This window comes from Cuculus canorus, chromosome 2, assembly GCF_017976375.1.
Source record: "Cuculus canorus isolate bCucCan1 chromosome 2, bCucCan1.pri, whole genome shotgun sequence".
Lineage (NCBI taxonomy): Eukaryota > Metazoa > Chordata > Aves > Cuculiformes > Cuculidae > Cuculus > Cuculus canorus.
Genome location: NC_071402.1, coordinates 136,764,407 through 136,776,711, shown reverse-complemented (window position 1 = coordinate 136,776,711; position 12,305 = coordinate 136,764,407). Strand labels below are relative to the sequence as shown.

Below are 12,305 nucleotides of genomic sequence, written 5' to 3'. Positions count from 1 at the left end.
AACTTATTAAGAAAGTTTCTCCTAGAAATCTGTGAAAGCTGAACAATGACCTATATGTCTTTATGGCATTGTGCTCACTGAGATCAGAGTGGAAGCTGACCACTGTGCATTTACAGGTGTGCAGCTCTCAAATCAATTACTTAGGATTACAAATAATGATCACTCTGCAGAATATATCCTGTGGTGAGAAGATGGGAAGTCTGTGGTCAGCATGGTCTTGCCTAGGATGTATGGTTTTCACTGAACTGAATTTTGTCGTATTAGGGTTGTAGGGAAGCAAAGCTGTTTGCTTACAGTGAATTATTTCAGATGGGTGAACTGGAAAAGAGCAAAGTGGGGCCTGCATTTCTAAGGAGGAAATTTCTATGCATTTGTTACTGCAACACCAACATAGTGCTGAATTCCTGTCTCTGTGCTACGATTTTTTTTACTTTAAAAAAGTAAAGTTTTGCACACTTCAGTGTCTTCAAGAGTAAAACTTTACCAATGAGAGATGTCTTTCTAGAGTGACAGTGAGAAAGGGTGGAGGCTTCATGGGTGGAGTAGCATGGGAAATGGTGAGCACTGGTGTATGGTAGCCCCAGAGGACACCTCAACCACTATGGACTGAGCAAAGCAGGCATTTCCATAGCTACGCTTCTTAGAAAAACAATGGGAATATCACAGCCTTTGCATACAGTAGGAAATCTGAGAGTATCAGCAGCCGTTGTACACTATGGTGAATGTGAGCAGGATAAGGTTGAGTTCTTCTGCTCCTGCTGAGAAAAGCTTCCAGCTCACGGAAGTATCAAACAATTTAGAAATCATGGGTGATTCTTCTGCGAAGGGCCACAATGGAGATTTGTGATTTTTTACAAAATCAGAACAAGATGATAGGTATTGCAAGACTGAATTAATAGTGGTTCAAGTTTAATGTTCTTGCCATGTCTGAGAGTGCCATCTTTACTAGTGCTGCTCCTAAAAAGTTCTTCTTCTGCATGTGGCCTAGGATTTGACAGTAATAGTTACTTTTGTTGACTTTGACATGCAGCTGTGAAATGTTACTTTATGGACATACTGGAATAGCCTTTTTCAAAACACTCCAAATCTTCTAGAGGTAAGTCAAGACTGATGTAAAAGTTGCAAGTCTTTATTAATGGAGTGTCAGGCTTGAGCTGATGCTGCAAACCCTGCAGGGAGCAAAACATTGATTTAGTAATGCTGCTAGGGTTTTGGGTAAGAGTTGGCTGCAGTCCATCTGTCTTGGCTTGCTTATGGAGCGTGTATGCTTTAGAACCTCGCTCATCTGGGAACAGCAAAAAGCTCCTTGACCAACACAAGCAATAAGGCAGCATGCAGGAGCTCATAATAGATGAGACCATTCCCTTATTGGAGGAAAAGTCTGTGATGGTTATTCAAGAAAATGCAACATGTTTTCTTTTGGTATGCAAATATGGATATTAGCCCTGATGGAGAAGTGCTGAGTGTTGGTACTTCTAGTGGCTCAGGCCATCAATTTATGTAGAAGTCACAGGAATTATCGTCTTGGATGTTGGTAATTATTGAAGTATGTCACCAATTCCTCTGCCCTGTTTTTTTACTGCTAGAATTTGCTATAAGAGAATGTGCAGACACAGGTGACAGAAAAGCACGTGCCTGTTCTTATAAAATTTTGTCCAAATTATTTAAAAAAAGCATTATTTTAAATGCTGCTATGCCGTCTCAAAACTCTTTGGGGAAATGAATTAAAAGTCTGCCATCTGTTTATTTTACATTTAATGCTGAGAGTGAAAAAAGAGTGCCAGTGCTTTGAAGCAGCGTTACATAATTTTTTTTTAATAATACATGCTAAGTATACAGTGCGTATTAGTACATTGGTCCCACTTCTGTGAGTTGTTGCAGTGCTTTTTCGACAATTTTAAGGTTTTTTTCTTAAAACAACTCTGTGTGAAATCTGTGGGTGATAATCACTGGATGGAGGCTGCGTACTCTGGAAGAAGTATTTTGTTCTAGAATTAACACCAGGCATAGCAGCACCTGACTTCTCGCTGAGCTCCTGTAGCAGCTGCATTGGCAGCTTCAAAGGTGAAGTCAGGCTTGTCTCAGGCTGATGCTGATAGAATCCCTGGACTGTTTTTCATTCTCTTGGAAGTGAATTTCTGAGTTTTGTCTTTGAATTAGTGGAGTTCACCCAAAGTTCTGTCCCCTTTGAACAAAGAGTTGCTCAAAAGAGGAGGTCATTTGTTCTGAAGGGAGATTTTTCTGGAAAAAAACACAAGCACCATTCGTTCATATTTCATTTGCTTTTAAAAGTACTCTGTGGAGGAAAAAACAGCTTTCCTATTTCAGGCAACATAACCTCCCCCCCCCTTTTTTTTTTTCAGCAACAAAGCAGTGCTTTCAGAAAGACGGGCAATCTTAACAGTGAGAGTCCTGATAGAAGAGCATACATGGTTATTCTCCTATTTCACCAATCATGCTTGGTTTCTCACAGTATAAACTTGATAGTGGAATTACTTATTACATCTGCAGTGTAAAATTAGTGCAATTGAGATGTTTTTGCTGTCTGTGCCTATATTATTTACTGTACTGACTAATGGAGAAGACAGAAGTCTCACCTTGCAGGTGATGTTTTGGAGTTCTTATATGGCAGATATTGAGTATTGAGGCTATAAAAGGTGAGAATAGGATATTAGAGAAGATAAATAAAAGTGGGGAAGGGGACTGAAGTGGAAAGACAGTATTTGCCAAGACTCGGGGGTAAGCTGCTTTCAGTGCACTGTTTAAGCTTTAATGACCCATATGATGGTCTGAACAGCAAAAGCTGACAAGAGGTCATACAGTTGAACACAGCTTCTGCTAGGAGGCAGTTTTTATGTTCCTGGTCTCTCTGCATGTATGGTCATTTGACGAGGTTTGAGGGAAGAGCTGGTATAAAGCTCAGTTACTGGAGATGAATTCTTCTTGGGATTCCCCGAGGTTAAAAGTTGTCATTTCTGATAGAAGTTACCTTTCAGAACAGTTGTTTTGATTGTCTATTTTTTTGTATCAGTACCTTTTCCAGTAGCAATTTTTGTTTCTTGTCCTTTAAAAAACCTCCCAACATATCCAGATGTCTCAGAACTTTTACTCCAAGAAATTCTCCAAATCCCAAGATGATAATCCTATGAAAATTGAGCACGGGTCTTCCTTTGAAAAAAACAACTTCTACTTAATTTGTGGAATATTAAAAGCTCTGCGCTGATCAGATCTTTAAAAAGAATAATTGTAATCGTAATAGCTGATGTACAGCTCAGTAGCAACATATTCATAACAAAGGAAAGATTCTTCTGTGCTGACTACCTGAACAGCATGGATGGTGGAGTGCAGGCCAAAGCAAGCTCTTTTGAAACACTTTTTTTCACTCCTTCAGCCAGGTTGAAGGATTGACTCATTTCTGTTTGTGGAGCTTGCTTGCAGATTTACCATCCTGTTTTCAGGATATCTGTGATGTACTCACTTTGAAGCTGCTGTGTGATATTTTGCTCTTTCTTATCTACTTTCTGCCTAGTATGAACTCCAAAGTTTTGCTGCTTAGGATGCTTGTAGAGGAATGCTGGTTCAGCCAGGTGCCATATTGATATTGTGTTGGTTCCTAGAGTGATCGGCTTGTCAGATTGATCTCTTAAAGACTGGTATGAGAGATGATATGTAGTTATCCTAATTCAAAGCCAGGTGACTCCTGGAGTTACCTCTGCCTGATGGACCACCCTGAATAGGACACCAAGGGTAATAGTGTCATGGAAGCTCTATAGCTTCCATTTTGCATCACAGTGGAATGAGACACATATTTGGTGTTACATTATGTTCTTTAACAAAAGAACAATACCAGTAGCAGAAAATTCTATGTTATTCAGTATTGAAGTATGCCACGTCTGCATGATTTTGTATCTGTTATTCACTTTGCCGTGGTGACTGATGGTCTTGCTCAGATATATGCATAAGATGACAAGGCACTAATGACAAAGTGACACTGGTCACAACATATGGCTTGTCAGCATATATTGCTAAAATATGCCATGTCTTGTGGAACATTAAATATGTAATGTGGTATGACTATTAAAGATGTATTATGGTGAAAAAATCAGATAAGGAGATCACCTAGAGGTTCACTAGATAAGTCTTTATTTGTTGGTATTCTGAAAACATGAGCTAGCCTCATTAAAAAAATAAATGGTGAGAAAATACCATATGTTTATTGTCATGAGCTAATACAAATGATGCCATCAAGCCTGTGTATGTTGGAGAAAAAGGAGGATTATTACTTACAACACTATTCTTAGGTTAGTTGTCACACTTTGAGAAGGCTATTTTTTCTGTGTTAGATAGGAAAGATATTTTGAAAAGACACGTTTGACTTTTGTCTGAGTCAAAATATGTTTTTTGAGTGTAGAAGCAAACTTGATGTCTGGTTGATCAGATGTGAGAGATTGATTCACTTGAAGGCTGTGTAAGTAAAACACTTTTAGCTGCAGTTCATTTTTATCTCAAAGTGAGGTTGAATTTGATCAAAGTGGAGAAAATAGCACCAAATGGGAAAGAATGATCTTTAAACACAATTAATGTGTGGGACTCGTGGACATAGCAGATACTAAAATACAACTATTGGTTGTCAGGTTACAAAACTTGGATGTCAAAAAAGTCATCCAAGTCACTAAAAAGGAAAAGCACATCAATGTAAATAACTTGGATCCTTTTTAAGATAACATATATGTTTTGCTTTTCAGCTTCTCTTTTGAAAGGACTGAAACATGCTAACATTGTGCTGCTTCATGACATCATTCACACCAAGGAGACCCTGACACTCGTGTTTGAATATGTGGTGAGTAAAGCAACTGATGTTCTGGATATGTTTCAGAGTGTATTGAATTTCATGAAAAAAGCTGTCTTTACTATCGGTAATTGGATCACGCCAAAATAACCCTTCACTCTCTTCAGGAGAGTGTAAGCTATAGGAGGTGATGCTTTGTAGTGCAGTGGGCTAAAAGTGGAAGGCTGAACTAAGTTGAATGCAGAGATGGAGAACTGGCTACTAGGGCTCTTGAAGGAGACTACTGTTCAGTTGACTTTTCAAACTAGTTCCTTATTATGCTTCCTAGTTATAGTTCGTTTATTAGAGCTTTTTCTTTATGGATGTGATTAGGTAACTTTAAAGTAGGTGAGGATAACATAGGTAAGAAGGACAGGACTGAAATACTTAACAGGTAGTTCCTTCTTCGAAAGCATGTAACAAGTTTAAATGGCTTTTGTTGTGACTGGCTTGTGCATAGTGTCTTTATAAGCAATGTCAGTAAAAAAGAAGTCTGGTGTATACAATTTAGAATTTTGGATTATTATTTTTTGACATGACTAATGTTTCAACTGCTAATTAAAACTTCAATTTACATAGTACACAGTGTAATGATCTAATTGTGTTCAGAGTACTACTTTCCAAAGTATTGGGCTTGGCTTCCTAATTAATCTTTTTAGTTTCTCTAAGACAAACATATGGCATTTATGTAGAACTACATCAGCGTTTAGCTGTGGAATTATGCAGTGTACTATCAAATTAACCTCCCAGTTTTCACAGATGGGCCCGAGAACATGTAATTTAAAAGAAACGGATGAGTTTAGAGAAGGTTTTATTTTCAGTATAGTATCTGTTATTGTGCTGTAATCAGTAAGACACTGCTTGTATAAAGTACGGTGATTACTAGTCTTATTCTTAGTATGCTCCTACTTATGACAGATAAATTGTCTTGTGTGTTTCTAGGCAGCATGCCTTAATTTTTGCATGATAGTGCACGCAGGATCTTGTCTGGAGAAGCCGTTCCTCTTGTCTACTTACATAGAAATGCTAGAGTGTAATAATGGGGGTGTTCAGTTACAGGAGCCTGCAGAGAACTTGCATGCGGTGGGTGGTTTTTCACTGCAGGTATAAGAACATTAATGAAAAGTTAATCCCTTTTCTTAAAATTGGTGGTTCTTCTGTTCTTGACTTAGACACTGAATTAGCTAGGAAAAGGCTTGGTATTTGATTTTATGTAACAGTCAGTGTAGACTTATTTGTATAAATTTACATGAATACATTTCACAGTCCCTTTTATCAGTGGCTGCTTTAGCTGTATTCACCAGAACTGTTGAGAAATGACATATATAGAATATGTTTCTCCCTAAAATAGACGCTTTTGCCTGTTATACTAATGTCAAAATTCTGGATTCTATATCCAATCGTAGTGTTTATAAACTCTAGCTCCCAGCCATGTGTTATAGTGTGTTGCTGTCCCTGATAAGGACAGAAACAGACTAACTTCACACAGTCACTAGGTCTTCTGGATTTACTTAGCTTTTTGCTTTTCAGCCGGGTGCTCTTGGGATCAACTCTGCTGCTGGTTGCACCTTTTTATTCCCATGGTGTTTAATAGCTATTGGAACTATTTTAGGTTCTCATTTAGTAATGGTTTCTATCAATTGATGCAAGTGGTATTGCAGTGTTTTGGCTGGTGGGCAGAGTCTCTCAAGGTGGTGTTGAGGAAAAAGGGGAAGGCTGCTTTGTTCTCTCCAACTAACCCACTTAGGGACCGTATCACGATGATGTAACTTGTGCCTGTGCCTTGAGATAAAAAAAATCGCTTAATAAAAGTCTGGTTTTATTGTTAGGTAATGTAAAGTTGTAGGCTGATCAAATAACTGCTTTCTGATAATGCTTATGGCTTGAGAATGCCCATGCAACCTGAATTTAATTCTTGTGGGTGTGCATGATACAGATTTTAATTGCATGATCCCAATGACCCTTTTTGTTCCTTTTGTCAAAAAGCTCCCATTCACTATATAATATGAATCTGTAGAGGAAGAATTACAGTTGTGCATTTAAACCTACAAATTTTTGCTGGTTGACTATGCAATCTGGGTGTGTAATTGGTATTACTGAGCTCCATACCTGTAACGTCTGGGATTTTTTTTTGTGTTTGTTTCTTTTTTTTTTTTAACACCTGTATATGGTTTCGCTCAATAATATGAGTGATTTGTACTAAAATCAGTACAATTTTCATGCAATTAAAATTACACAGTGCTGTACATTTTTGAATGACTGGCGCCTAAAAAACCTGCAAGGGGTTGAATTTGATTCACTTCATAAAGTGACATCATGCAGCTGATACCCTATTGCCATTGCTCACTTTTGGTCATTTCAAACAAAGTAAAAAACATTCGAGTGAGGTGTCATGATTAAATTAGGGGTGAACACTTAGTGATTCAAGAGTTCTCAGAAAATGGAAACTTTGGATTGCTAGGTCAGTGATGATTCCATTGGGAAATTGATAATGATGAAATGTCCGGAGTTATCAGAGGTATTCAGTTTCAGTGCTGACCCTGAAAGAGTAAAATGAAATTTAATTTCATGTAGCACCTTTCATTGCACAATGCATTTCAGTAGTAAGTTAAAAGCTGAAAGCAAAATATCCTCTGAAAGGAAACATGGCAGTGATTAAATTCTCTGGATGCCTCAAATTAGATTTTTATCCCTATGGAATTCTGTCAGATGGAAACATGACAGAGCTTTTTAACTTTGACCTTGGTGATCACCAGAAGCAAGAAAAGCCAATCTTTGAAAAGTCAACCTGGCAGCTGAAGAGCAGAAGTTCATTCTCCACATAAATATTTTGGTGATGAATGTGGAGCTGTAGATTTCTCTGGAAGAAGAGAAGGGGACCTTGTTCCTTTTTAATGAGAACTTAATTGAAAGTTGTTTAGTATACACAGTACCTTGTTAATATGGCATAATTTCTTTGTATGCTTTGCTATCTCTTACATCAGCTATGATTATTGTTGGTCCTTGAAGCCTACTGAAAAGGAACCTGAGAGCTCAATGTTGTGACTGGGTGACTGAGAACTGTTGCTTATTACCTGAGGATTTTTGAATGTGAGTTGCTTGGAATCACCTCTGCAAAACCTGAAGGGCTGATGAACTTTCATGTATGAATGGCAGCAAAAATAATTTCTGTGTAGTTGGCGGGGATGTGCTAAACAAGACCAGAAAACAAAATGTGAAGATTTCATACCTTCTGCATATGGTATCTGAGATTGCAATGACTTCCAAAAGAAAAAAGGTCAATTCAGCTGACCTGTTCAATGGAGGAGTAGGACTGTTCCCATAAGATTTGTTCCCCTCCTCTCCAGGCTCTATTTAGATGTTAGTTTATGTGACCTTTTGGGTATGCCAGCTGCAGTGCAAGTGTCACTGATACAGCCAGCTATGCCTGAGGAAATGATGAATTTTACAGGTGAGATCTCAGACATACTGAGAGATCTTTGAGGATGGGGTTACATCTGTTCGTTCTAAAATTATCATTAGCTGCAACCATTTGTTTCCTCACTTGTTTATTTAAAAGGAAGATGACTGTATTTAGAAACACTTCATTGCAGAAAGGTAATTCTAATTGATACATAATGCTACAAGCTTGGTAGAATGATAAAAAGGTTTTTATTATTATGCATCATTATGTATGTATATTATCAATAAATGAACCAGCAACTTCTGTTCTTGGCATATAAAAGTGAGTTTGTATAGCAATAATTTTTGCTTTCAATATTTATGAACTAGATTGGAAACAAGAACAGATACATTTATAATTGGAAGTATGAGTAATGAGTAATATTTTTTCTGCCTCAACAGTGAAAAACCTCCAGACTAATCTAATAGTGTAATTTAAACCCAAGCATTTTCAATTACCATGCCTATTTTAATCTTTGTGTATGTTTTTCCTTCTTAAAAATGACTTCCGTTAAAGACGAAAGTTTAATTCTCACTGCTTGAGTACTGCAGCTAAAAAGATTGTTATACAATGAGTTGGCTTAATTAAGTTCATTAATTACCTTTTCCTCTGATTTCCTGCAAGAAAAAAATACTTGGGAGTTTCTCATTTTAAGGCTGATTGGAAATCGAGATATATACTGTGTGTCAGAATTGTTACAGAGCTGAAGTTCCAAAACTTGAGATGTTGAATTTGTCATGGGATGTCTTAGAAAAGTATTTTGCAAAGGAATGGCCAACGCTTATTACCAAAAAGGAAAAAATAAAAATTTTTGCATTGAAAATTTTGCATTTCTTATAACTTGATAATTTAGATTAAACACTAAAATTGGTTTTCTGGTTTTATTTACTTTATTAGGGAACATGTGGCATGATAGGATGGCTTTGCTTATTTCTGAAAACAAACAAACAAAACCATATTATTGTAGTGGATGAGAAAATCAATGGAGTCCTTTAGATGCTTTTGATCTCTGATCACTGGCATAGTTCAGCGGTACTTAATACCTGGAGGAAATAAGGGAAACTGAGCACAAGAAGGAAGGAGGAGTTTTCTAATCCTTGACTCATGGAAGCTATTTGGAGGCTACATTACCTAATTTTAATGTGAGAGTGAAATGATGGGCAATTTTCTTCCCGTTTGAGTTCAAGTTGCTTGTCCAGCAAGAGTAAACAAGGGCTGAAAGCTAATTCAGTGCTGCTACAAGCCAGATGCCTCCTACCACCCTTTCACAGACACCCTTGCGTGCTGTGAACATGCTTATTCCACTGCAGAAAGCCATTTAGGGCTCCTGCCATGGAAGCAGTTGAATTTGGTAGTTTCCATTTGCCTTTACTGGAGAAGGAGCCATTCCCCTGTTGGTTTAACCACTGCCTTGCTCCCCAGGCTTGCCATAAGTTGTGCTACTTTAATTGCAGTCAAAAAGATGACAGAATAAGGCTGAGAGGAAGCAGAGAGAAAGGAAATTCTCTGCTATTGAGAAGGGGTGATAAGGGAAGGTTGCTTTTGGGAAAGCCTTGTTTTTCAGGTTTTAATGAGCAGATCAGACACAGGAGCTGCTGATGTCCATGTATTGGTTGGAAATGCAAACAAAGTCAGCTTTGGGAGGTAAGGATTCAGAAGGGATTTCAGAAGGAAATTGCTTAGTGCTTTCTGAGAGGTAAAGACTGTGTGAAACATTAGGATCAGCAGGAAGGAAGTAATGAAAAATTGTATTTAAATTTAAAATAAAAGTACTCCTGCTAGGCTAAGTAGTTTATACTGGTCTAATGGGAGGAGGAAAGATGTTACTCAGTTTATCTCATCACCCTGTCTTTGCAGCATCTCACAAAACTCATGTAGACTTCGTATGGAGGGTGCATACTGATGAACAGAGGTGCTGATAAGATTAACCAGGATTTACAGTCCAGCAGATTGGCAATCTCTGTGTATCTGAACATCTATGATTTGTTCAGTTTACTAATGTTTTTCATAATTTTCCAAATATTGCTTAGATTTGCAGTGTGCTTCGCATCATTTAATAACTAGCATCTATTATTTATTCTTCTTTTCTCAAGTATTAAAAAAAACCCCAACACAACAAAATCAAAGCATTAAAAACATCCAGAGTTGAGCTGACAGATGAAGCACTGGAAATCAAGTGAGATAGTCTATCTCCTGACAAATCTCAATTAATTTTTTCCTGAATTACTGATAAAAATTTCAAGTGTTACTGTAGTCCATCAAAAACACATCAAAACCACTCTACTCAGTACGAGTAAGGCCATCACCCAAAATGGTACATTTTTAAATAGAAGGAAAACATGATTCAGCTGGAAGCCTAAAAGGAGGAAAATCAAGAATGAGCAAACATCTACAATAAAGGCTTCTGAGGAAAAGTCCAAGCAGGGCTGTTTAGAGTTAGGGGAAGAAAGGGATGAGATGGTTACAAACCTTTATATATGTTGTAGATAGAGACAATGGCCTATTTCCATGTCAGTGGTAAAGAGGATAAAAAAGAAATATGAAATTGCAATAAGCAAGAGAATTATTAAATTATAGGAATGCCTCTTTAATGCTAAGGATAACAAAGCAGTAAAGAAGCTACTATAGGATGATGACTTCTCTAATACTGACAGTCTTTAAAAACAGTTTAGACAAATAATCAGCAGAATGACGTCATAGCTAGTAGGCATACGGAAGTTGATTTTTATTTTTTCTTGAGATGCTTTCTATGTGTATCTCTCTGCATCTTAGTTTTTATCAGTTTAATATAAATACTTGTAGTCTTTCAGTGAAGTTAAATCACTGTTACTTTCCTGTATCAGGGAAACAATGTGTCAGTTTATTTGAGTGCTTTAAACAAAAAAAAACCCTACAATCTTTTACTTTTAGTATTTTTTTAGTAATTTATTATTTCTATGTTATAGATTTCTGGACAGCTCAACCATCACTAATCTGGTGGCATCTCACACGTTCCTAAACTTTTAATTGCAGTAATAAATTGGCATTGTCCAGGTCCCTCTGAGGTAAAACCTGGCAGTATCTCAGCTTGTAATAGAAACTGGCCCATCAATTAAACTTTTTTCTCAGACTTTAATAATGTGGGTTGTATGTGCTGTTTAATTCCTCTTGGAATGCGAAGCTCTGATTTATTCAGATTGAAAACAAACAGACCACCAACCCAAAACCTGGCTCTTCGAAGAACAACGATTGCCATCATTTTAAATCTTAAACAAAAATTTTCCTTCCTGAACTAGCATTATGCAGCTTTGTGCTAATTTAATCATACTCTTAGAGAATACATCTTTGAAATCTTTGAAAAGAGAAACTTGGGGTGAGCAGTTCTGGCAAAATAATAATAAAAAATATCCTGGAGTTAGAACGAAGAGATAGTAGTTGGAGTTACATTTATAATATGTTTATAGTTCTGTGATATTAAAAATAATTAAAGACCAATGCATAAGAAGAATCAAGAATCAAGCTTGAGTAATAAGTGAAGCCAACACTTGAAAGTGAAAAAAGCCTATTAGATTTTTCTTGTTTTACTGCTTTGAGTAAAGGGGTTATGATCCATGGAAGATAGTTTTTCCTTTGTGTGCTTTGCAGTCTGAACTGCAATTTTTCCTATAAAAATTTTATTAATCTCATGATCATGCATGTGCAGTTGGGATTAGGAGGCATGGCAGAAAATAGTCACTCAGCCAATGTGAAGAGATGTCTACCATGGGATGCTGGAGCTTCTAGAGGAAGTGTTTGCATTGCTTTTTTCATGCCCTGAAGACAGCAATTTCTTTGTAGCCCAAGCACACCACCTAAGCAAAGGCTCTTGTGCCAACTCAACCTGTGTAGGTATACCTGTATCATGCACGGCCAGGACTGTATCGGTGTTAAGTGTGGATACCTGACATTTTGTGGCTGTGTGTGGGTTATCAGCCTCACTGCTGGGTATGTGTTCTGGTTACGCGACACGAAGTCCTGAGGTGCTAACTCTCACCATAAGTTTAGGGGTATCTGCCC

The 12,305-nt window shown here is 37.4% G+C and overlaps 1 protein-coding gene across 3 annotated transcripts in view; it reads left to right on the top strand.

Moving 5' to 3' along the window:
* The window catches only part of CDK14 (cyclin dependent kinase 14), a 318,721-nt gene that overhangs the window by 127,603 nt on the left and 178,813 nt on the right, over nucleotides 1-12,305 (top strand). For all 3 annotated transcript variants that reach the window (XM_054059028.1, XM_054059029.1, XM_054059027.1), the window contains one exon: nucleotides 4,746-4,840. In XM_054059028.1, coding sequence (XP_053915003.1) covers nucleotides 4,746-4,840 — 95 coding nt within the window. The remainder of the gene's footprint in view (nucleotides 1-4,745; nucleotides 4,841-12,305) is intronic.